Consider the following 26,054-nt stretch of genomic DNA (forward strand, 5'->3'; position numbering starts at 1 on the left):
TGTTCTTAGAAATGATGGGCGGGTTTGAAATTTTTATGGTAGGTGCTTGTCCACTGTGAGAGACAGTCTAAAGAAAAATAATCCAGAAATCACAGTGTACGATTTTTTTAAACAATTTGTATTATACTGCTGCAAATAAGTATTTGAACACCTGTCTATTAGCTTGAATTGTGAGCCTCAAAGACCTGTTAGTCGCCTTTAAAAGGTCAAACGATTAAGTGGAGTAGAAGTAGACTTTTTGAGTCTGACTTTTTGACCTGTTTGAGGCGGTTAGCTGCATATAAATACCTGTCCACCCCATACAATTCAATTACTAATATGGTCAAGACCAAAGAGCTGTCCAAAGACACCAGAGACAGAATTGTAGACTTCTACAAGGCTGGAAAGGGTTACGGGGCAAATGCCAAGCAGCTTGGTGATATAAGATCCACTGTTGGAGCAATTATTAGAAAATGGAAGAAGCCAAACATGAATGTCAATCTCCCTCGGACTGGGGTTCCATGCAAGATCTACCTCGTAGGGTCTCAATGATCCAAATAATGGTGAGGAATCAGCCAAGAACTACACAGGAGAAGCTGGGACTCCTGAAAAGAGCTGGGACCACCATTTCCAAGGTTACTGTTAGTAATACACTAAGACGTCATGGTTAAAAATCATTCATGGAACAGACGTTTCTAAAACCAGCACATGTCCCGGCCCGTTTTAAGTTTGCCAGTGGATGATCCAGATGAGTCATGGGAGAAAGTCATGTGGTCATATGAGATTAAAATATAACTTTTTGGTCTTTAATTCCACTCAGTGTTTGGAGGAAGAATGATGAGTACCGTCCCAAGAACACCATCCCTACTGTGAAGCATGGGGGTGATAGCATCATGCTTTGGGTGTGTTTTTCTGCACATGGGACTGGATGACTGCACTATATTAAGGAGAGCATGGCCAGGGCCCTATATTGTGAGATTTTGGGGAATAACCTCCTTCCCTCAGTTAGCGCATTGAAAATGGGTCACGACTAGGTCTTCCAACATAACAATAGCCTGAAGCAGACAGCCAGAATTACCAAACAATGGCTTTGTAACTAGCATATCAAGGTTCTTGAGGGCCCTAGCCAGTCTCCAGACCCAAACCCAATACAAAATCTTTAGAGGAAGCTCAAACTGGGTATTTCACAGTGACAGAACAGAAAGCTAATTGATCTTGAGAACATCTGTGTGGAGCAGTGGTACAAAATCCCTGATGCAGTCTGTACAAACCTGGTGAAAAGTTACAGGAAACGTTTGACCTACGTAAATTGTAATCAAAGGCTACTTGTACCAAATATTCACATTGATTTTCTCAGGTGTTCCAATACTTATTTGCAGCAGTATAATACAAATAAATTGTTTTAAAAAATCATACACTATGATTTCGGGAAAATTCGGACATGGGAGGAGTTCAGCGAGGCCATGAAAAAATTATCTTCGGACGGCTTCGAGGAAATTCTGGTCAGCCAGCGTTTCTCACAGAAATTAATGCAATTACAAATATTTGCAGAATGAATTAGTTTATTTCTCGATGTGCATTGGGAAAACACATAACAGCTGAGGAAAAAAGTCAAAATTGACAAAATTTTAGAGGAAAACTCAAAAAATAGGCTGGACAAAATTGTTGGCACCCGCACCTCAATATTTGGTTGCACATCCTTTGGAAGAAATAGCAGAAAGCAATCGCTTCCTATGACCATCAACAAGTTTCGTGCACCTCACAGATGGAATTTTGGACCACTCTTTTTTTGCGAACTGTTCCAGGTCTCTCAGATTTGAAGGGCGCCTTCTTGCAACAGCAATTTTGAGATCTCTCGATAGTGTTCAATGGGATTTCGACCCAACTCATCGATGGCCACCTCAGAATTCTCCAGCGCTCGTCTCCAACCATTTCTTGGCGCTATTTGCGGTATCCTTGTACACTGTCAAGGCACCCAGCTGTATTGGATCAGCTGAATAACGACTGACGGCCGGTCTTAAAAAAAAAAAAAGTCCATATATGGCGAAAAACACGGACAAGGCTGAAAAAGCAGTTTCTGCTCTTGCACCCTCTCTAAAAAAAACTTCTGTATTTTAAGCCAAAAGAACTGTTGTGTTTAATAGAACAATATGTCTGTATGCTGCCATAGCAGTTTCATGGCGCATTATGCCCCCGGACTATTTTTAATTAGTCCGTTATACCCTGGAGACCCCCATTTACAGACATCGCGTCATTGCTTTTGTTTCAACCCAGCTTCGAAATGTCTATCATTTTTAGCTTGGAATCACTAATTGATGTCTAATATTTAGCTTAAAAAAATAAATAAAAATTCACTCGCATATTTAACTTTTAAATTAATTACGTCACAATGAAAAAAAAGGGGTCTGTAAATAGGTCGCGGATATCTACCTCATAACTATCACTTAATTGTATTTTGTTTTTAGTGTCGCATTTTACCCGATATTTGAGATGATAATCGATCCAAACAAAGAAAAATTGAAAAAAAAAAACATTTAAAAGGGTAAATATTTGAAAAAGAAAATCTCGACCACACCTTGTTGTCTGCGACTTCAGCATCGCGACACTTGTTATATTACCGGGTTTCACCCATAAAATCCCCACAAAGTCCGGCCGTGGCCATTCACAGCTATGTCTTGACACTCGGTGATACATGCTACGCAGAGCTTTTGGATCATAACAAGGAAAGTACGCGATAATATCTTGTTAAAATCATGGTGTCTTTAATTATGCTCACTCATACTCGCACCTCGAGTTACCGGAAAGCCACAAAAAGACATACATTGCAGTCAAATGAGAGAATTATGGACACAGCAGGCTACCTGACTAGCATGCTGTCCTTTGTCTTTTTGACCCTTGTTGCCGTTTGGATTGCTCATTATGGGATGATATTGATGTACAGTTTTAGATACATTCATTCATTCATTAGATGCTTAAATAATAAAGCCTAGGTTTTAGGCTTCAATGCTAAAAACCAATAAATATGTACTCACATTTATGTTCCTTTTATGCATATGGAGCCTTTTATTCTCAGTATCTCACATTCACATTTTTAAATCAAAATTGAAAAAAATATTTTAAAAGCCCACAGCAAAAATTCAAATATTATGTTATTGGTATTTCACCCCTAAAATTCCCCTGGAAATGTTTTTTCTTTGCACAGATTAAAATCAAGCCAAATCAAAAATTGTATGCAGTAAAGTTATCATTAACTATACAGCCTGTTTAGCCATTTTTATTTACAAAATAAAACACATGGCAAAATTAAATCTACATTTACTCACACACCAATTTCCTTTATTATTGTACATCCACCCAAATGTCTTAGTGCATGCATATTGATTATTAAAGACTTGAGTAGAAAATGGGCAGACATGAAAATTGGTCAGGGGTTAAAAAGGTGAAAAGGGTGTGGGGGAAATATGTTCCGGTATTTGCAAGCTTGTAATTGTCGTCTTCCAAAATTACAACTGGGTGACGGCGCTTTAGGTGTGTATTCAAGGCCGATGTGCAGCCAAGCTTGGCATTGAAGAGACAGGACACAACAGTACCCTCCTTTGTTTCGTTGTAATAAGTCAATGTTTTGGCCACTCTGGTGCGCTTCTTTGGCTTTGTGCCGCTTTCCCCGCTTGCATACCAAGCGTCCGACATAAAAAAAAAAAGTCTCCCGAACCCCCACTCCCCCTTAAAAATTTCCTCATCGGGTCTACATAATTCATGTAGGTCACCCTTTTTTACTTCAAAACGGCAAATTTTGCCGAAAGGTGAGAGATTTTCATGCCTGAAAGGGGGATCATCTTGAAGTGTTGGTTATTTATTATGTACCAGGATGGGTGTCCAAAACCTTTTTTAAATGAGAAACTTAAAATTTCAAAGGTCTCAAAAATGTCTATTTTTCACTCACCTGATTTGACCTACTTTTAAGGGGTCAAAAATGCTCTCCTGTTCAAATTTTTTCTTCCCCCAGAAAATAGAGATTTTAAACTTTCCAATCATGTATCACACATGCATATAGAACAATTTTGAAATTTGTCAAAATGGGGGTTTCAGAGCAGAACTTCAAGTCAACGGAGTGTTTTAAGCTATATATATGGCGGAAAACACAGACAAGACTGAAAAAGCTGTTTCTGCTCTTGCACTCTTCTTTAAAAGAAACTGCTGTATATTAAGCCAAAACAACTTTTGTGTTTGACAGAACAATATGTTTATATGCTGCCATAGCAGATTCATGGCGCATTGAGCCCTGAACTATTTTTAATTTGTCCGTTTTACCCTGAAAACCCGTTTACAGACGTCACACAACCGCTTTTGTTTCAAACCAGCCATAAAACGAAGGTAATTATATTATTCAAAATGTTTTTAGCTTAGTATCATTAATTGATGTCTAATACTTCGTTTGTAAAAAAAAAAAAAAAAAAAAAAAAAAAAAAGACTTTAACATTTTTTTCACTATTTTAAACCTTTAAACAAATGACGTCACAATGAAAAAAATGGCGTCTGTAAAAAAGTCACGGATATCTCCCTCATAACTATCGCTTAGTTGTATTTTTTTTGTTACTGTCGCATTTCCTCCGATATATTAGATGATAATCGATCCAAACAAAGAAAAATTGGGAAAAAAAACATTTAAAAGGGTAAATACGTATATGAAAAAGAACATCTCAACCACTCCTTGATGTCTGCGATTTTTGCATCGCAACCCTTGTTATATGACCATGTTTCACCCATAAAATCCCCCAAAAACCAGCTTTGGCCAGTCACAGTTGTGTCTTGACACTAAGTGATACATGCTACATGGAGTTTTTGGATCGAAACAAGGTAAGTACGCGATAATATCTCGTTAAAGTCATGGTGTCTGTAATTCTGCTCTCACGTGGTCTCACCTCCAGATAGGGTTTTGCTGTTTAAAAAACTTTTTTTTTTTTTTTAAATGACCTGTTGAAAATTTTTCTTCCCCAGAAAATAGAGATTTTAAGCTTTCCAATGATGTATCAGACATGCATATCGGACAATTTTGAAACTTGGCCAAATTGGGTGTCTCAGAGCGGAACTTCAAGTCACCTGAGTATTTTCCACCATATATATATATATATATATTGGCCCGTTGAATCAGATGGAAGAAAAATCGGTCAACCTTTAATTTGTACCGTTATTACAAGGATTAAAAAAATGATTTGAACATTTTTGAGGTTGAAGGAATTTGGCCCCCCACCCGCCAAGTCGCGGAAACGGCGCCAGCCGTACAAAATGCTGTTCCGCTGGCACCACTCCCGCAAGCCAACCGGTGGGGGGCCAAGATTCCGCGCGTTCACTCCTGTGTTAACTCTTTGTACCGACTCCATGTTCCAAAAGTTTGAAGAAGGCTCACCGAAAACAGGTTGACAATTTATTCGTCGACAATGGTCAAAAACAAGACAAAAAACAGACGACAGAGGCAGTGTCGGATCCAAGGTCCGCAAAACAACGGACACATTGGAATGTTCCCGAGCAGCGACAGTGTTATCTAAATGTTCAGTTCTTTTTGAAAGCTGCAAAAAACAAAAAAAGCAGCAACACCTGTCTTGGTATCATCCCTCAGGTTTGTGCTTCATCCTTCGTGGTTTCCACGGCGACCGACGCAGGTCTTGACGTCCAAGGCGCCTGCGCTATCAACTTGTTATCTTAGTTGGGTGAGGGTGCTCTCCGATGCTACTTGTTTTAGGACAGAGCGCCCTGCTCTTTGTCCTGGAGTGCCCGGGAGAACTGACTGCAAGAGTTGGTGCGTCAGTCTTGCTCATGACGCGTTGGGCTTCTGTGATAAGATGGCGTTGTGTATCCTCTATTCTGCTTCTTTTCATTAAACTATGGTGTGCTATTTATTTTATACTAGGTGTGTTGGAGTAATATAAACAGTCCTACAGTAAATATGAGAAATGATACTATTCCCTGATTTTTTCCCGGTTTTTTTATATTACGTGTGTTAGAGTAATGCAAACAGTTACATGGTGTGTGCGATTTATTGACGATCAAAACAGATGACAATTCATTTGCTTATCGATTAGTCGATCAATCTGGTGGCACTAGTTTACCTGCCATTGACAGTGTTGGACGTCCAATCCCTTTTAAATGCAACTTGACAAAATGGATTAGACATCTAGCGCTGTCAATGCCAGCCAAAAAGTTAAATTCACATCTAACAAGTATACAGGTGTTTTGTTTTGGCAGAAAAAAACTGTAAACTCACTCTTTGGACATTTGATTAGCTTAGCTGAGCTCTGAAAACATTTCCCATTATGTTACAGTCACCAAAAACGAAAACCCTTTCCTTTCCAAAGCTCCCTCTGGTGCTCAGCGTCGTCTTTGCAAGCCATACCCCTGCCTCCGTACTTCAAAGTCCAACTTGGGTCAAAGTGTTTTGCTTTTTCTCTCTAGGCCACTGCGGGTATGAAGTACTGCAAGGAAACATCGTCGTGGAGAAGTATCAGGTGGAGCACCCTCTGGTGGACGATATCTGCGGAATCACAACAAGAAGCTAATTAGTAATGTTAACCTTGTTTGCTTCCGCTAGCTAGCTGGCTTTTTTTTTTTTTTGCAACTGAATTTTTTTCCGCTAGCTAGCTGCTTGTTGATGTATTTTCTAGTTGCTAAAGATTTAGTTGCAAAAAACCTCTCACTTCAAATTGATTGGACATCTAGTGCCATCAATGGCAGCCATGACAGTGCCAGTAAACATGCAAAAAAAAAAAAAGAGTGGGTGTTGGAACCTCTGAGTAGCTTACAATACAATACGATTTGCAATACAGGCTCACAATAACGATCTCACGATATGGTGACACAAATATAATCAATACAAAGGACAGGAAATCATTCTACAATATTCTGCAGCGTCAGTTTGTTGATTCGCTGCCATCCTTTCAACTTCAAACGTATTGGACATCAATGAGTTTAATTTTGAGGGATTTCCTCCGCAGGCGACATAATATGAATTCCCACGTAAATCGGGATTGACCCTTTAAGTGCTCCTAAATGTCAAAATAACTATCCAAAAATAATGTCTTTTTTTTAATGATGGAGGATACATTGCCCTCTGGTGGCAGCGTTGGGTCTGGCTGGACTGCCACCTTGTTTGACTGAGGAGCAGACTCGTCTGACATTAATAAAGGACAGCTGTGCTCTGGTTTGGCCCACATAAGGCTGTAAATTGCTTCAGCTAATACATTTTTGTGTATGCATTTGTAATTAAGTTTACAGCTACAGTTTGTGGAGTTACATGTGAGCGATTTGCTATGAGAATTGTAAATACGTTAGCATGCATAGCATTTTAGCTAGCGGACTTTTGTAAGGCAAATTAGGCTATTTTAATCTACTAAATGTACATATTGATCAGACTAGATGGACGTTTGAACACCAGTTGTTTTGTGTCAAGTGTTTTATTGTTAACACGTGTGTCGTTTTGAACAAAGTGTACTAGTCGTTCTCAAAAAAATAGCATATTGTGAGAAAGTTCATTATTTTCTGTAATGTACTGATAAACATTAGCCTTGCATATATTTTAGATTCATTACACACAACTGAAGTAGTTCAAGCCTTTTATTGTTTTAATATATTGATGATTTTGGCAAAAAAAGTCAAGAAATAACAAAAATCCCTCAAAAATCTAAACAAATTAGCTTATTTCATCCGACCAATACAAAAAAGTGTTTTTTAATACAAAAAAAAGTCAACCCTCAATTAATTATATCAGCTATGCACTCAATACTTGGTCGGGAATCCTTTTGCAGAAATGACTGCTTCAATGCGGCGTGGCATGGAGGCAATCAGCCTGTGGCACTGCTGAGGTGTTACGGAGGCCCAGGATGCTTCAATAGCGGCATTAAGCTCATCCACAGTGTTGGGTCTGGTGTCTGTCAACTTCCACTTCACAATATCCCACAGATTATCTATGGGGTTCAGGTCAGGAGAGTTGGCAGCCCAACTGAGCACAGTAATGCCATGGTCAGTAAACCATTCACCAGTGGTTTTGGCACTGTGAGCAGGTGCCAGGTCATGCTGGAAAATGAAATCTTCATCACCATAAAGCTCTTCAGCAGATGGAAGCATGAAGTGCTCCTAAATCTCCTGATAGCTAGCTGCATTGACCCTGCCCTTGATAAAACACAGTAGACCAACACCGGCAACTGACATGGAACCCCAGACCATCACTGACTGTGGGTACTTGACACTGGACTTCAGGCATTTTGGCATTTCCTTCTCCCCAGTCTTCCTCCAAACTCTGGCACCTTGATTTCCTAATGACATGGAAAATTTGCTTTCATCTGAAAAAAGTACTTTGGACCACTGAGCAACAGTCCAGTGCTGCTCCTCTGTAGCCCAGGCCAGGCGCTTCTGCCGACGTTTCAGGTTCAAAAGTGGCTGGACCTGGGAAATGCGGCACCTGCAGCACATTTCCATCACACGCCTGTGCCTGGTGGCTCTGGATGTTTCTACTCCAGACTCAATCCAGTGTTTCTGCAAGTCCCCCAAGGTCTGGAATCGGCCCTTCTCCACAGTCTTTCTCAGGGTGCCGTCACCTCTTCTGGTTGTGCAATGTTTCCTGCCACACTTTTTCCCTTCACACAGACTTCCCACTGAGGTGCCTTGATACAGCACTCTGGGAACAGCCTATTCGCTCAGAAATTTCTTTCTGTGTCTTAGCCTCTTGCTTGAGGGTGTCAATGATGGCCTTCTGGACAGCAGTCAGGTCGGCAGTCTTGCCCATGATTGCGGTTCTGAGTAATGAACCAGGCTGGGAGTTTTTAAAAGCCTCAGGAATCTTTCGCAGGGGTTTTGCGTTGATTCAGATGATTAGGTTAGTAGCTTCTTTAGAGTACCTTTTCATGATATGCTAATTTTTTGAGCCAAAATCATCAATATTAAAACAACAAAAGGATTGAACTACTTCAGTTATGTGTAATGAATCTGAAATATATGAAAGTCTAATGTTTATCAGTACATTACAGAAAATAATGAACTTTCTCACAATATGCTAATTTTTTGAGAAGGACCAGTACATATGTGTGTTACAGCTTTACAAATTGTCAAAAGTAAAACGCTTCAAAAAGCACAATTGCCTTGTTTGCAGTCTGTCAAAATGAACAACTTCACATTTAGTGAGGACAGAACGCGTAACATGAATAACGTAAAAAATAAGATACTGTGAGGTACAATAAGGTACTGTTTACGCAAATTCCGACAAAATCAATTCAATGACTTTTAATGACCTGCATAAACTGTTTTTGAAACGATAGATCGATAACCTTTTGTGCTACAAAGTATCTTGATAGATCAACTTTTCGATATATTGTCACACCCCTAATAGCCACTACTGCCAGTTTAACTTGAATCGTTTATTTGATTAAGGAGGTCGAGCATGGCTCCGGCCAAATTTAATCCCCGTTTTGAAACCAAATATTTTATCCACATTAGAGCTGAAACGAGTACTCGAGCAACTCGAGTAACTCGAGTTTAAAAACTGATCCGAGTAATTTTATTCACCTCGAGTAATCGTTTATTTTGACAGCTCTAAGCATCACGTTTTGCTCTGACTACTTTTAATGCGGGACAACGCGCTGTCACGTGCGGAGAGCAAGAAGGGAAAAAAAAAAAAACCTTACTGCAGCTGACAGCCGCCACAAACGACGCCGACGTTGCCAAATACTAGCCCGCACGATGCTACGTTGGTAACAGCTAGCGTCTGATGCGTCTCATAAAGATCACATGTATGTTGAACTAGATGCGCAATGACAGACTCGGCCGCGTCTGGGCAGCGTTATTAAACAGCCGCCATCTTAAAGCAGTACAGCGCTAAGCACTAATAAAGAGCGCTAAGCGCTAATAAATAAGATTAACGTTACTGTCGCTACTAGCTCACGTAAAGTTAGCCCTGCGGAGGACTAGGTTTCAATTAATTATGACCACTGTCGTTGCGTGGCTAACGTGTCTTACATACAGGCTTTAACATAACATAGCATTGTGGAGTGATGAGGGTGTAAAATAAAAACTTAATCATGCTAACTATCAATTTTAGCTCAGTAGTCATTGCTGGATAAAACACCAAGTAGCACTGGTCCCTAATGTGCTCCAGTACAGCCTGTATCATACATTTATTTTGAACACTGCAAAAACTCAAAATCCTATCAGGACTTACAGTTTAGACTAACTTAAAACTTCACTAGAACTTAAAAATGGCTTGACACAAAGAGAAATTCAATTGAAACACGTGGGAAAAATCCTAACTTTTAAGTGATGTGTGTTATCAAGCGTAACGGCATTTTTAGGTTATATATATATATATTTTTTTTTAAATAAGATCTAAACGTTTTTTGAGTGAAAGCAGTGAATTAGTGTTTTTTTTTTATTTTTTATTCTAGCTACAATATACATCGAAAATAAAGACATTGATTGACTGAAAATGGTTCAAGATTAGATGAAATGTCTTGTTTTCTCATGTATATTTATAATTGCTCTTCACCTAAAAATATATTTGTTTTATCCGATTACTCGATTAATCGATAGAATTTTCAGTCAATTACTCGATTACTAAAATATTCGATAGCTGCAGCCCTAATCCACATACAACGACTTTCATAGTTTTTGACCCAAATAGTCATATCGTACACTACTAGCGCTGTGGCTGCACTTACTGCAAATGGCCTTGCTTGGGTTGACCTGCTGACCCACCAAGAACTGCTGCAGCTTTCTGATGTCCACGCGAGCCTCCGCAGTCACGTCAGCGTCACCACCGTCTCGGGTGTCACGCTCATCTGCGGGGCAAAGACGGACGGTTCAGAACAGATTTATTTTTTTTCGTTCATGATAATGAAAATATTTCGTGGATGAACATTCTGATAAGCAGATCAGCCGTCAGTGAGTTCATTTTGGGGCATTTCCTATTGATTTGGGGGAATTTCTAGGTCAAGGAATGTCCCCAAATAAATTTGCAGTGACAAAAAAATCAACAGGAAGTGACCTAGGAAGGAGTACCTTTTCTCGTAGGCACAGTCTAATTGTTTGCATTACTCTAAGATACTTAATATAATCAATCAGGGAATAGTATTGTTTCTCATTAATTGTTTTGACAGTTTTACTTTAACACACCCAATATAAAATAAACAGCATTTATACCATAGTTTAACGAAGACAAGCAGAATATAGGGCATAGGAGATAAACAACGCTTCTTATCACGGAAGCCCAGCGTTGAAACGAAAAACAAGATATTTCAAAATAGAAAAAAAATACTGTTTAAGTCATTAATTAAACAGTGACACCTTTTCTGGGCAACATTGCTGTAAAATATAAATCTGATGGTGCCAGACGTCCTATCCCTTTTGACTGCCCCTCACAGTCACAAGGAATTGGATGTCGGCTGCCGTTGATGGCAGCTAGTCAGTGCCCTATATCGACTAAAACTAAAATATCAAAGAAATTGTCCATTTTTGGGGTTATGTTTTTGTGTTTTTTTCTGGTTTTGTCGGAGTTTTTTTGTGGTTTTGCCAATTTTATCAGCAGTTTGGTTTTTCGTGTTTTTACTAGTGCTGTCAAATTTATCACGTTAATGGGCGGTAATTAATTTTTTTTAATTAATCACGTTAAAATATTTGACGCACTTAACGCATGCGCGGAATGACCCGCTCATGCATTTCCTCAAAATGATTACAATGACGCCGTTTTTTGCACATTGAGAGCTAAGAGGCTGAGAAAGTCGAGTGGACACAGGTTTCATTGGACCGCGCCGTTTATTGGCATAAGCTTCAGCAACTCCTTCACAACAAACATAAGTATCATTTAGTGAAAGCACAAAAAAAATAATATTGCTATCTCTCAAAAAAAATAATGTTCACAAAAAGAAAAGCGCTTCAATCTGTATTAATGAGGACCTATTCTCACACAGAGGTTAAATCTTGTGCCCGAACCCGACCCGACCCGAATGCCCAAAATGTTAAGCATTCACATTCGGGTCGGGTCGGGCCGCCGTCCCGGACTAATAAATTATTTTTAAAAAAAAAAAAAAAAAATGGAGAGCAGGCTCTCTGTGTTGCACTTTTGCTTGTGCACGCACGCACATGAACGCTGTGGCGCCGCCCGCTTTTTCTTCTTGTTCTCCCACTGTAGCGCTTGTGCACGGCCGAGGCACCGCCCTCTTTTTCATTTTCTGCTGCTCTGGCGCCTTCCGCGTGTACACAACTCCACATCCTCGTGGTACTTCTTTTTCAATATGGAGCAGTGAGAAGTTAAAAACAAACTGAAGACGGGGGAATGGAAGAGGCAAGAATGCACCGGTAGGAGTGAGGTGTGGAAAGAATTTCAATTGATCATGGAAGATGCAACAAAAAATTGTGTCGGCTTCGTCGAATGCAACAAATATACACCCAAAACTTTCCAAGTTGGCAAGAAAAAGTGTTGTGCATCCCTGCAAGCAGCAGCAGCAGCAGCAGCAGTGAGTTTTCAGCGCTGCAGGCCGCACAATAGATCAGCGGAGAACGTCACTGAAACCTGCCAGTGGACGCAATCTTATTCCTGCACGACGACGACCAAAAAATATAAACACTGTAAGAAAGCCATAATATCCTGCTGTTCAAATCGCCATTTTTAGTCCGAGCCGGTCTAATTATTTCCCTTATTTCACAGGAATAAAGAGCAGGACATGAGGCCGCAAGTTGCAGACTGCAGTCAAGACCAGCCCGCAGTTTAAAAGTAGAGCTGTCCCGACTAGTCGACATAGTCGACGTCATCGATTATGTAAATCCGTCGACGAGCACAACATCCCGTCGACGGTTAATGAAGGGTTAAAAAAAATATATGCGTGGAAAGTTCAGAATGTCGGACGCTTGGTATGCACGCGGGGAAAGCGGCACAAAGCCAAAAAAAAAAAAAAAAGTGCACCAGAGAGTCCAAAACATTGACTTATTTTTAAAGAAACAAAGGAGCGTACACTGTTGTGTTCTGTCTCTTCAATGCCAAGCTTGGCTGCACGTCGGCCGTGAACGATAACGACAGGAGATTGTAAGTCCATCTAACTAACTAATGACATGTTTTATTAAAGTTGCTAAGTCTGTCGTGATATGCAATGAGTCCATTTATCGCATGGTAAATAAAAATGAGGGCGGTCATTTTCACGGCTGTGTTTTATCGCTGCGCGAGCGTGCGTGCGTCCATTTGTGCGTGCGTGCTGATGGCATATGAGACTCCAGTTCTTTTCTCTCATCAACACGCTGTAGATTTAAAGTTATAAAAGACATACAAAATAAGAAAACACATCTATATTAAACATTATATACGTTAGCATTGCTACATTGAGGTGAATGGGGAAAAAAGACGACCTACTTTAGCCGGCTATAAAACAGGCAGCCTTCTCCAAAACTTGCAGTTAAAAGGTGACACTTCAAACATGAAAAATCGCTGGTTAACAGCATTTGCAAAAGGAAAAAAATCTAATACTGACACCACATGCAATCACAAAAAGTGCTTTTTTTGTGGAGTGTAAAGCTTAAATTAGCGATTTAGCAAACGTACTTCCGGTGAGCGTCTCAAAATAAAAGCATGTCATGTTCGTCATATAAATAACGATTTTTGGAGTTAATTCCACATACTTCAGATTCTACACTAAGAATACCTTTAAAATGACACACTTTATGAAAAGTCTGATTGGCAATGAATAATTAATACTATTATATATAGTACTACAGTATACTATAATATTAACGCTAGGTATTTTTTTAAGAATTGTTTTGAATCATGTTGGAAAGGTGAAGTCAGTGTTCTGAATCTGTTTACATTCCATTCTTTTGCACAAGTTAATTCTATCAGCATTTGAAGTCATTGTTTATTTGTGATTTATTATTGTTATTTATCTGTTTATTTGTACTTAAATAAAGAATTTAAGTGTTCCAAAATGTTTTGGAGGAATTGATAAGCGTCAACAAAAATTACATTGCTAAATTAGAAATAAAAAAAAATATATAAGATTAGTCTACTAATCGTAAAAATAATCGGGAGAAAATTAGTCGTTTGGGGCAGCCCTATTTAAAAGCTTTTATTTCATTTCTATTTTTTTATATTTTTGGTATTGTTGTAATTACAATAAAGAATGATATTTCAAAGCATTTGTATTTTTTTTTTTTTTTGCTGCTGTTACCTCTCCTTGTCAGAGAGGCGCGTCCATGTGAGGACAATATCCCACACACTCAGAAATATATTTAACAAACTTTCCCAGCGTTATTTCGTTGTGTAAATGCTTTTATAATTCTCATAAAAATATGTAGACTATTTAAATATTGGGTAAACTTGCATTTTTTTCCTGACAACTGTGAATTCGTTACGAAAGACACTTTTATTTATGCACACAAAGGCAACACAAATGTGATCCTTTTGAATCTTCTCCTGTGTGTGTCTGCAAAACCGCATTTTTTTTTAAATATTACTTTCCCAGCGTTATTTCGTTGTGTAAATGTTTTTATAATGATCATAAAAATATGTAGACTATTTAAACATTAAGAAAACTTACCTTTTTTCTGCCAACTCGAAGAAATGAAAATAAATTGCTGCTGTGTTTTTTTCCCCGCGTCACTCCAACAACAACAACAAAAAAATCGGGTTTTTCGGGCTCGGGCCTGCAAATCTAGTTAATTGATCGGGCCGGGTCGGGCCTCAATACCAGCGGGCCGTGTCGGGTCGGGCTGGATTTTTTAGGCCCGAACTAGGCTCTACACACAGTTAAACAACAATGCAAAGTGAACTGGTATTCTCAATCAAAATAGCTATGCAAAATACACATAAAACTTAATCAGACAGACATTTATCTTTTAAGAACTACAAGTCTTTCTATCCGTGGATCCCTTTAACAGAATGTTAATGTTAATGCCATCTTGTGGATTTACAATTATTATTAAAAAAAATACAGTACTTATGTACAGTATGTTGAATGTATATATCTGTCTTGTGTCTTATCTTTCCATTCCAACAATAATTTACATAAAAATATGGCATATTTTAGAGATGGTTTGAATTGCAATTAATTACCATTAATTAATTTTTAAACTGATTAACCCGATTAAAAATTTTAATCGTTTGACAGCCGTAGTTTTTACATTGACCCCTAATCCTAAAAAAAAAAAGCGATTGGATGTCTGGCGCCATCAGCAAACAGCTTATTAGTGCGCTATAACGACTAAAACTAGAATATTAAACCATGTCTTTTTGTGATTTTTTTTTTTTTTTTTTTTTAACTTAAGCAATTTTTGTGTATATTGTTTGTAGTGTGTTTTTTGCAGTTCTGTCAATTTTATCCGCAGTTTTTGGAGTTTGGCTTTTTTGTTGTTTTTTGCAGTTTTTTTTTTTTTTTGCAGTTTTTTTTTTTCCTTTTTAAACATTTTTTGGTTTGTTTTTCATGTCTTAACCCTAAAGAAATCGATTGGTCGGTCACCAATTAGTGCCCTATGACGACGAAAAAATATCAACTAAATTGTCAATTAATGGGGTGTTTTTGTTGTGCTTTTTTTCTGCTTATGGTGGTGTTTCTTGCAGTAGTTTTAGCGATTTTTTTTTTTCAGTGTTTGTTTTGTCAGTTTGCTTTTAGCTTTTTAGTGCCGTTTGTTTGCGTTTTATATGTTTTTCAATCTTTTCAGATTGTTCATGGTTTTCTTTTTTTTAATTGAACCCTAACACAAAAAAAAAAAAAAAAAAAACGATTGGACGTCTAGCACTATGAGCAAGCAGCCAATAATTGCACTATATTGACAAAAACTAGAATATCGCCTAAATTGTCATTTCTTGGTGTTTTTTTCTGGTTTAATTTGCCCCTGCCAATCAACATGGTTTGGACTTCTAGCGCAATCAATGACAACCATTAAGTAAGCAAAGAATTGACCTGAAAATACGCCAAAATTAATAGAAAGTGAACAAAAAAATTACCCCACTGAGGATTTCCTAGATCTTTAAAGTAAGTGGTGACCGACACCAGGTCCGTCTCGATCTTCAGGGTCATTTGGCCGCTCGCATCGGCTTCCACCACCTGACGTGGAAACACGCAGCGTGACCGTTGATTTTGTCCCCAAACGCGTCGGTCACCGGAGACGGTGCAGGTACTAGGAAGTTGGAGAGGTTCTTCATCCGGTCCACCACGTTCTTCATGATCTTCAGCGGCGGCAGGTAGACGCTGACCTGAGCAAAACAGAACTGGTAACGCGGGAGGCTGACGGGAAATGCGGGCGCGGCGCACTAACGTCAAAGTCGGGCACGCCAGGCTCTTGGAACTCGTGCCACAGGCGGCGGGGGACCACTTCGACAGGGACGTCATGCGTGACCACACGGCTGATGCTGGACATGGTGGGCTAGGAGGACAACATGTCCACAAGTCACATGATGATGATGTCGCCGATTATAAGAGACTATTGTTTTTTTCTGTTTAAAACCCTGCTTATGTACGATTTTTTTTACCTACACAAAAATCTCCAGGGTGGTCTTTTTAGATGGCCATTGCTCAAATAACCCAAAATAAATAGGAAGTGACCCAAAATGTGCATGAAGTGACTCGGGTATGCCCCAAAATAAACAGGAAGTGACCCGGAAATGCCCCAAAATCAACAAGAATTGACCAATGACCAGGAAGTGACCTGGATATCCCTAAAATCAACATGAAATGACTCAAACCCTCAAAAATGTAAATGAAATGAACTGGGAATGCCCTGAAATCAACAAGATGTGACCCTGAAATGCGCCAAATTCAACAAAAAGTGACCAATGAACAGTAAGTGACCTGGAAATACTTTAAAATCAACAGGAAATGACTCAAAACCCCAAAAATATACATGAATTGACTCGGGAATGCCCCAAAATCATCAATAAGTGACCCTGAAATGCCCCAAATCAACAAGAGGTGAGCAATGAACAGGAAGTGACCTGGAAATCCCCTGAAATCAACAGGAAATGACTCAAATCTGATCGAGAATGCCCCAAAAACATCAAATAGTGACTCTAAATAAACAGGGAGTGACCCTGAAATGCCCCAAAATCAATAAGAAGTGAGCAAAGAACAGGAAGTGACCTGGAAATCCCCTAAAATCTACAGGAAATGACTAAAACCCCAAAAACGTACATGAATTGACTCGAGAATGCCCCAAAATCATCAATAAGTGGCACGAAATAAAAGGGAATGACCCTGAAATGCCCCAAAATCAACAAGAAGTGACCAATTAACAGGAAAAGACCTGGAAATTCCTAAAATCAACAGGAAAATTTTCTCAAAACTCCAAAAATGTACATGATCAGGAATGCCATTTTTACCAAAAAAAAAAAAAAAAAACTTTTGGGAATTGCCCCCAAATTGACAGAAGATGATCCAAAATTTCCAAGAAGTGACCCGGGAATCCTCAAAAATCACCAGAAAGTGACTATAAGTGCCCCAAAGCCAACAGGAAATGACCAGTGAAAAAGATGTGACCTGGAAATACCCTAAAATAGACAGGAAATACCCTAAAGCGTACAGGAAGAGACCTCGGTATGCCCCAAAATGGACAAAAAGTGACCCCAAATCAAAGGGAAGTGACCCGAAAAATCCCCCCAATCCACAGGAAATGCCCCAAAACCAACAGTAAAAGACCTCTGTATGCCCCAAAATGGACAGAAAGTGACCCTAAATCAACAAAAAGTGACCCAAAAAAGCCCCACTGACCTGTAAATGCCCCTAAATCAATGGTAAATCCCCAAAATGGACAGGAAGTGACCCCAGAATGTCAGAATACCTACTAGCTCAGCGGCGATGGTGAGGCAAGGGCAGTGCTTGTTGGTCAGCTTGACTTTGACGCTTTTGGCATTCTGGACGGTCCTGAGGGCGCGGAAGATGTTCTCCGGTATCACTTCCAGGCAAATCTGGTTATCCTGGGCGCTCATGCCCTCCATCTGGTACTCGTCAAATATGTTGGCCTGTGTGGTGTAGGATACTGACATTTTGAACTCCATATCCATGCTAAAAACTATCATTGATACCACATTTTAAAAAAATATTACAATTAAATATACAGTGGGGCAAATAAGTATTTAGTCAACCACCAATTGTGCAAGTTCTCCTACTTGAAAAGATTAGTGAGACCTGTAATTGTCAACATGAGTAAACCTCAACACATGCCAGAATGTGGGAAAAAAACAGAAAATCACATTGTTTGATTTTCAAAGCATTTATTTCCAAATTAGAGTGGAAAATAAGTATTTGGTCACCTACAAACAATCAAGATTTCTGGCTGTTAGAGGTCTAACTTCTTCTAACGAGGTCTAATGAGTCCGAACGAGGCACCACTGTATTAATGGCACCTGTTTTAACTCATTATCGGTATAAAAGACACCTGTCCACAAACTCAGTCAGTCACACACCAAACTCCACTATGGCCAAGACCAAAGAGCTGTCGAAGGACACCAGAGACAAAATTGTAGACCTGCACCAGGCTGGGAAGACTGAATCTGCAATAGGTAAAACGCTTGGTGTAAAGATATCAACTGTGGGAGCAATTATTAGAAAATGGAAGACATACAAGACCACTGATAATCTTCCTCGATCTGGGGCTCCATGCAAGATCTCACCCCGTGGCGTCATAACAAGAACGGTGAGCAAAAATCCCAGAACCACACGGGGGGACCTAGTGAATGACCTACAGAGAGCTGGGACCACAGTCACAAAGGCTACTACCAGTAACACAATGCTCCGCCAGGGACTCATATCCTGCACTGCCAGACGTGTCCCCCTGCTGAAGAAAGTACACGTCCAGGCCCGTCTGCGGTTCGCTAGAGAGCATTTGGATGATGCAGAAGAGGACTGGGAGAATGTGTTATGGTCAGATGAAACCAAAATAGAACTTTTTGGTAGAAACGCAGGTTCTCGTGTTTGGAGGAGAAAGAATAAATTGCATCCGAAGAACACCATACCCGCTGTGAAGCATGGGGGTGGAAACATCATGCTTTGGGGCTGTTTTTCTGCAAAGGGACCAGGGCGACTGATCTGTGTAAAGGAAAGAATGAATTGGGCCATGTAACGAGAGCTTTTGAGTGAAAATCTCCTTCCATCAGCAAGGGCATTGAAGATGAGACGTGGCTGGGTCTTTCAGCATGACAATAATCCCAAACACACAGCCAGGGCAACAAAGGAGTGGCTTCGTAAGAAGCATTTCAAGGTCCTGGAGTGGCCTAGCCAGTCTCCAGATCTCAACCCCATAGAAAATCTGTGGAGGGAGTTAAAGGTCCGTGTTGCCTAACGACAGCCCCAAAACATCACTGCTCTAGAGGAGATCTCCATGGAGGAATGGGCCAAAATACCAGCAACAGTGTGTGAAAAGCTTGTGAAGAGTTACATAAAACGTTTGGCCTCCGTTATTGCCAACAAAGGGTGGTGGTGGTGGTGTTATACTTATAGACCCTACTCACCTACGTCACAAAATGGGCGTGTCGCTGTCTCCGGCCGCCATATTGTACCTCTTTTTCAGACCTATTCTCATTGTTTTCAATTAGTCGAGCAAGTTATAGAGCAATTCATGGAAGCCCCGGTGTTATCTGACGCTGTAAACTCATTGGATCCGTTGCATAAAAGGCGTTACGTGGAAAAGCTTCAGTTTATCCATTTGCCAGATCCGTATTTGATGCCTAAATCGATGTTTTTCGACCCGCTGGCTTCGCCTGACATCTGATATCCTGATATTTACAACAATCTTGTCCACACAAAATCAGCCTATTCTCACGAAAGTTTGAAAAACTTTAAGAGCTTGGAGGCTTATAAATGCTACGTTGCTGGTTGGGTGAAACAGGTCCTCGTACACGAAAATTCGGCAGGAATCTTGTGCTCGCAAGGTGAGTTACGAAATTTTCAATTCAAAATCTTTTGTTCTTGCTAACATCCACTGTCAAGTCTAATGTATTTCATATCATTTGTCAATGGAGCTAGGGCTTTTAATGTTTATATGGTTTAGCGATAGCACTCTCACTATATACATATATAATACGTAATAAATATGAAGTGCGATAGCACTACTCCAGATTGTCCCTAGTTGAATTTATTTTTTGGCTTTTGACCTCAATAGTGAAATTGTAAATTAATTGTATGACAACTGTCTGATTATCCCCTTATAATTATATATTTTCAGGTAGTTCATTCACAACGTCTGAGTGTATGTTGTCGGCGATTAGCCTAGCAATGATCTTAATTGTGGTTGTCAGCCCAAAAACCCTCAAAATATATATTAAATGCATCTTACCAGATATAAAATGACTACTACATAATCTGTGGTAGTCGTTTGGAGCCCAGTTTTCTCGTCGAATTGCAGCAGTCAATCTCGGTCTCCTGTTCGGGTCTCTCGGAATACGGTCAAAATTCAAGTCTCTCCGTCTATCTTCTCTGTTTTTGCAACCGACCGCCACACACGACTTCACCATTTTGATTATTAATGTTAACGAGCAGAAAAACACGCCATAATAGGAGGAATTTGCGAAACGCTAATGCATTAACATGACTAGTATCCGGACAACATGGCGCGGGGGCGTGGCTGTGACGTCACGTGAGTAGGGTCTATAAGTATTGAGATGAACTTTTGGTATTGACCAAATACTTATTTTCCACCATGATTTGCAAATAAATTCTTTAAAAATCAAACAATGTGATTTTCTGGGTTTTTTTCCCCACATTCTGTCTCTCATGGTTGAGCTTTACCCATGTTGACAATTACAGGCCTCTCTAATATTTTCGAACGGGAGAACTTGCACAATTAGTGGTTGGCTAAATACTTATTTGCCCCACTGTAATTTATTGTTTTACTAACCCGGTTCTGACTGGTTAGGGGTCTGGCGCAGCGTGTCAAACACGCGGCACTTAGCTAAGCACTACTAGGCACTTGTATTCCATGAAGCCGGATGTGTTAAATCATTTTGGTCCGGCAGCCACCTTTGCATAATATAGCTGTGTTGCAAATGTTGCACTGAGCCTACTGGTCATTTTTATTTGTGAAAGTTGAGTCAAACTTTTGAGCGCCGCCGCACAGTGACTAAGATTGAAATCAAGTTGCAATGCACAACTTCATGTGGCTTCTTCGTGGTGTTTGGCAACTATTTTTTTGGCAGTCAGGGCATCGAAATATGGAATTGAAATTTTAAAAATTTGAAAAGAAGTGACCCAGAAATGCCTTAAAAACTGATATGATCTAAAATATACAGGAAGTGACGCTGAAATGCCACAAAGTAACAAAAGTCACCCAAATCAACAGGAAGCTATCAAAGCCCCTAAAATAAGGAAGTGACCCAAAACAAACTCGCAGCCTGCCATTTACAACAGTAAACGTCCAATTCCAAGGTGGGATAAAGACCGAAGAGCCTACCTGGGCCAACTCGCACCACATGGCCACACCTCCCCCCGCCACTTTACCGCAGAGGACGAAGAAAAGATGATCTGCTGTCAGACGCAGCACGCACGCCTTGGTCAGCTTGGAGATGGTGCTCACCACTCCTGAAAGGACATCACTCTCCATGAGTGTTCACTAGCATTGTTCGCGCTTTGTTGCGGCGCCAACTTTCCCATTTCACTTTGATTAAACGTTTACTCTAGATAAACTCAGCTCAAGTGACGGCAGAAGCATGAAAATACAAGAATCGCCCCTACCAAAATGGCAGCCATAAGGCAACATTTCCATCAAAGTCAATGCAAGAACATTAAAATTAGGTCATAACTACTTTAAACTGATTTTTAAAATATTTTATCAATGTCAGTGGCAGCCCCTGAGTAGAATAGTTGACAATAATTAAATAGTCTTTTACAAATAAGGTAGTTATGAATTCGTTTTAATGTCACTGCATCGACTGAGATGAGAACGTCGCCCCGACCAATATGGCCGCCTTGAGGCCATGTTGCCAGGGGCGATGAAGCTCTTCTCAAGCTACCGCTAGTTTATCACTAGTAGACATTTGAAGTGGGAGGTTAGCAGCGAATGAGCGTTCGTATCAATTGCCACTGCCAATGTATTAAAACAATAGAACACACGAGATGTTTGTGAGTTATAATGAAGAAGGAGCAAGTTGAATGTTCTTACGTGTGAAATGGTTGAGACAGGCCACTTCGACAATCTTTCCCCGAAACTTCATGTCGTGCTATCGCTACAAATATTCACACTGTATACTTTAAGAGCACATTTAGTAATAAAGTGCAGCTCCACCAGTAAACAAGAACCCAGACGGCTAGCCACTTTTTCCGTCTTCGATGCTTCGCGCCAGGGTCGCTCTTCTTCTTCTACTCATCATTTTCGGCAGGTTAGACGCATACTTGGCTATGCTGCCCCCTCTGCTCACTCACCGTACTAGTATATTCTCTTGCGTGTAGGTTGGCGGAGATACACTAATTTTGATTTTGGATTAATTGGGATTTTTTTTTTTTTTCTTGAGAGGTATTATTTTCAACACCCAAAAGTTATTCAAATAGGTCAGAATCGTTCTGTTGGTCCGTGCTGCGCCTCCACCCCCCCCCCAACTTTAAATGGATTGGACGTCTAGTGCTGTCAATGGCAGCCAATCATAAACGGATTTTAAGGGGGGTAGGAGGGCCAGAACCCCCCCGGTGGCCAAAAAGTGTCATTGCATGAAATTGACCTTCCTATACATATATATAAATAAAGTAGTAAAGCAATAAAACTGCAACAAAAATGAATGAAATGGACAAAAATATATAATTTTATAATGGGAGCAAAATTATTTTTCGAACAGATCATGTGACTAGCACCTTAGACAGTCATTTGCTTTGCATATAATTTTCAAAAACAAAAAAAATTGGGGAGGGCAATTTTATTTTTCAAACGATTTTCTTCTTTGATTGAAAATAGATCATTTTTGTGATTGAAGCAACCTTTAGGGGGATTGAATAATTTAGACACAAATGTCCTACCCATAATATGGCCCAAACACAAAAAGGATTGCTTCAATCAAATAAAACTTTTTCAATGAAAAGTTAAGTGTTCAAATGCAAATTTTTCAATCTCAAATATTTTTTTGCATTCAAAAACATTTTCTATGATCGAAATTTTTCTTTTTTTGATTGAAGTGATTTTTCTTTTTGAAAACATATTTTTTAAAGCAACCTATTTCCATCCATCCATCCATTATCTTCCGCTTGTTCCGGGGTCGGGTCGCGGGGCAGCAGCTTTAACAGGGAAGCCCAGACTTCCCTCTCCCCAGCCACTTCAACCAGCTCTTCCGGCGGGATCCCAAGGCGTTCCCAGGCCAGCCGAGAGACATAGTCTCTCCAGCGTGTCCTGGGTCGTCCCCGGGGCCTCCTGCCGGTGGGACATGCCCGGAACACCTCTCCAGGGAGGCGTTCGGGAGGCATCCGAACCAGATGCCCGAGCCACCTCACCTGGCTCCTCTCTACGCGGAGGAGTAGCGGCTCGACGCCGAGTCCCTCCCGGATGACCGAGCTTCTCACCCTATCTCTAAGGGAGAGCCCGGACACCCTGCGGAGGTAACTCATTTCGGCCGCTTGTATCCGGGATCTTGTTCTTTCGGTCACGACCCAAAGCTCGTGACCATAGGTGAGGGTAGGAACGTAGATCGATTGGTAAATCGAGAGCTTTGCCTTTCGGCTCAGCTCCTTCTTCACCACTACGGACCGGTGCAGAGTCCGCATTACTGCAGACGCTGCACCGATTCGCCTGTTGATCTCCTGCTCCCTCCTACCGCCACTCGTGAACAAGACCCCAAGATACTTGAACTCCTCCACTTGGGGCAGGATCTCATCTCCGACCCGGAGAGGGCACTCCACCCTTTTACGACTGAGGACCATGGTCTCGGATTTGGAGGTGCTGATCTTCATCCCAACCACTTCACACTCAGCTGCGAACCGCTCCAGTGAGAGTTGGAGGTCACGGCTTGATGAAGCCAACAGCACTAAATCATTTGCAAAAAGCAGAGATTCAATGCTGAGGTCACCAAACCGGACCCCCTCAACGCGTCAGCTGCGCCTAGAAATTCTGTCCATAAAAATTATGAACAAAATCGGTGACAAAGGGCAGCCTTGGCAGAGTCCAACCCTCACTGGGAACGAATTCGACTTACTGCCGGCAATGCGGACCAAGCTCTGACACCGGTCGTACAGGGACCGAACAGCCCTTACCAAGGGCCTCGGTACCCCGTACTCCCGGAGCACCCCCCACAGGACTCCCCGAGGCACACGGTCGAACGCCTTCTCCAGATCCACAAACACATATAGACTGATTGACTGACTCCCATGCACCCTCAAGGACCCTGCCGAGGGTGTAGAGCTGGTCCACTGTTCCACGGCCAGGACGAAAACCACACTGCTCCTCCTGAATCCGAGATTCAACTTCTCGGCGGACTCTCCTCTCCAGCACCCTGAATAGACTTTACCAGGGAGGCTGAGGAGTGTGATCCCTCTATAATTGGAACACACCCTCCGGTCCCCCTTCTTAAAAAGGGGGACCACCACCCCGGTCTGCCAATCCAGAGGCACTGTCCCCGATGTCCACGCGATGTTGTAGAGACGTGTCAGCCACGACACCCCTACAACATCCAGAGCCTTTAGGAACTCCGGGCGGATCTCATCTACCCCCGGAGCCTTGCCACCGAGGAGCTTTCCAACCGCCTCAGTGACTTCAACCTCAGAGATCGAAGAGCCCACCTCGGAGTCCCCAGACTCTGCTTCCTCAAAGGAAGGCGTGTCGGTGGAATTGAGGAGGGCCTCGAAGTATTCTCCCCACCGGCTCATGACGTCCCGAGTCGAGGTCAGCAGCACACCATCTTCACTATACAGTGTTAATGGTGCACTGCTTTCCTCTCCTCAGGCGCCGGATGGTGGACCAGAATTTCCTCGAAGCCGTCCGGAAGTCGTTTTCCTGACCTCGCCGAACTCCTCCCATGTCCGGGTTTTTGCCTCGGCGACCGCCGAAGCCGCAGTCCGCTTGGCCAGTCGGTACCTGTCAGCTGCCTCCGGAGTCCCACAGGCCAAAAAGGCCCGATAGGCCTCCTTCTTCAGCTTGACAGCATCCCTTACCGCTGGTGTCCACCAGCGGGGTCGGGGATTGCCGCCACGACAGGCACCAACCACCCTACGGCCACAGCTCTGGTCGACCGCCTCAACAAGGGAGGTGCGGAACATGGCCCACTCGGACTCAATGTTCCCCACCTCCCCCGGGACAACGGAGAAGTTCTGCTGGGGGTGGGTGTTGAAACTCTTTCTGACAGGGGATTCTGCCGGGGGTGGGTGTTGAAACTCTTTCTGACAGGGGATTCTGCCAGGGGTGGGTGTTGAAACTCTTTCTGACAGGGGATTCTGCCAGACGTTCCCAGCAGACCCTCACAATACGTTTGGGCCTGCCAGGTCCGGCCAGCATCTTCCCCCGCCATCGGAGCCAACACACCACCAGGTGGTCATCAGTTGACAGCTCCGCCCCTCTCTTCACCCGAGTGTCCAAAACATGCGGCCGCAAGTCCGATGACACGATTACGAAGTCGATCATCGAACTGCGGCCTAGGGTGTCCTGGTGCCAAGTGCACATATGGACACCCCAATGTTTGAACATGGTGTTCGTTATAGACAAACCGTGACGAGCACAGAAGTCCAATAACAGAACACCACTCGAGTTCTGATCAGAGGGGCCATTCCTCCCAATCACGCCCCTCCAGGTCTCACTGTCATTGCCTACGTGAGCGTTGAAGTCCCCCAGGAGAACGAGGGAGTCCCCAGAGGGGGCGCTCTGTAGCACACCCTCCAAGGACTCCAAAAAGGGTGGGTATTCTGAACTGCTGTTCGGTGCATAAGCACAAACAACAGTTAGAACCCGTCCCCCCACCCGAAGGCGGAGGGAGGCTACCCTCTCGTCTACCGGGGTAAACCCCTACGTACAGGCGCCAAGCCGGGGTGGCAATAAGCATGCCCACACCTGCCCGGCGCCTCTCACCATGGGCATCTCCAGAGTGGAAGAGAGTCCAACCCCTCTCGAGAGGATTGGTACCAGAACCCAAGCTGTGTGTGGAGGAGAGTCCGACTACA

General features: G+C 41.8%; 1 protein-coding gene across 2 annotated transcripts; it reads right to left on the reverse strand.

Annotated features, from left to right (window-relative positions):
* Nucleotides 1–5,401: 5,401 nt before the first annotated feature.
* On the reverse strand, nucleotides 5,402–22,301 carry hus1 (HUS1 checkpoint clamp component). 2 transcript variants are annotated; one of them, XM_057856063.1, is made up of 8 exons: nucleotides 22,090–22,301; nucleotides 21,382–21,509; nucleotides 17,780–17,956; nucleotides 16,258–16,365; nucleotides 16,121–16,195; nucleotides 15,947–16,046; nucleotides 10,680–10,799; nucleotides 5,402–6,508 (listed from the first exon to the last, which is right to left on the reverse strand). In XM_057856063.1, exons 1-8 carry the CDS (start codon nucleotides 22,139–22,141, stop codon nucleotides 6,426–6,428), a joined length of 843 nt encoding a protein of 280 aa, XP_057712046.1. In that variant the 5' UTR covers nucleotides 22,142–22,301; the 3' UTR covers nucleotides 5,402–6,425. The 2 variants fall into 2 exon arrangements, with proteins under 2 accessions (XP_057712046.1, XP_057712039.1); XM_057856056.1 differs by having other exon boundaries at nucleotides 16,121–16,210.
* Nucleotides 22,302–26,054: the final 3,753 nt, after the last annotated feature.

This window comes from Corythoichthys intestinalis, chromosome 2 (assembly GCF_030265065.1).
Source record: "Corythoichthys intestinalis isolate RoL2023-P3 chromosome 2, ASM3026506v1, whole genome shotgun sequence".
NCBI lineage: Eukaryota > Metazoa > Chordata > Actinopteri > Syngnathiformes > Syngnathidae > Corythoichthys > Corythoichthys intestinalis.

What these genes read in the sequence shown, in the direction of transcription:
- hus1 (XM_057856056.1), bottom strand. Translation starts at nt 22,141, where the DNA reads ATGAAGTTTCGGGGAAAGATTGTCGAAGTGGCCTGTCTCAACCATTTC. An exon ending in TCACCATCGCCGCTGAGCTA is followed by an intron (nt 16,366 to 17,779) that starts GTAGGTATTCTG and finishes TTGTCCTCCTAG; the next exon opens with CCCACCATGTCCAGCATCAG. An exon ending in TCTAGGAAATCCTCAGTGGG is followed by an intron (nt 10,800 to 15,946) that starts GTAATTTTTTTG and finishes TTTGCCCCGCAG; the next exon opens with ATGAGCGTGACACCCGAGAC.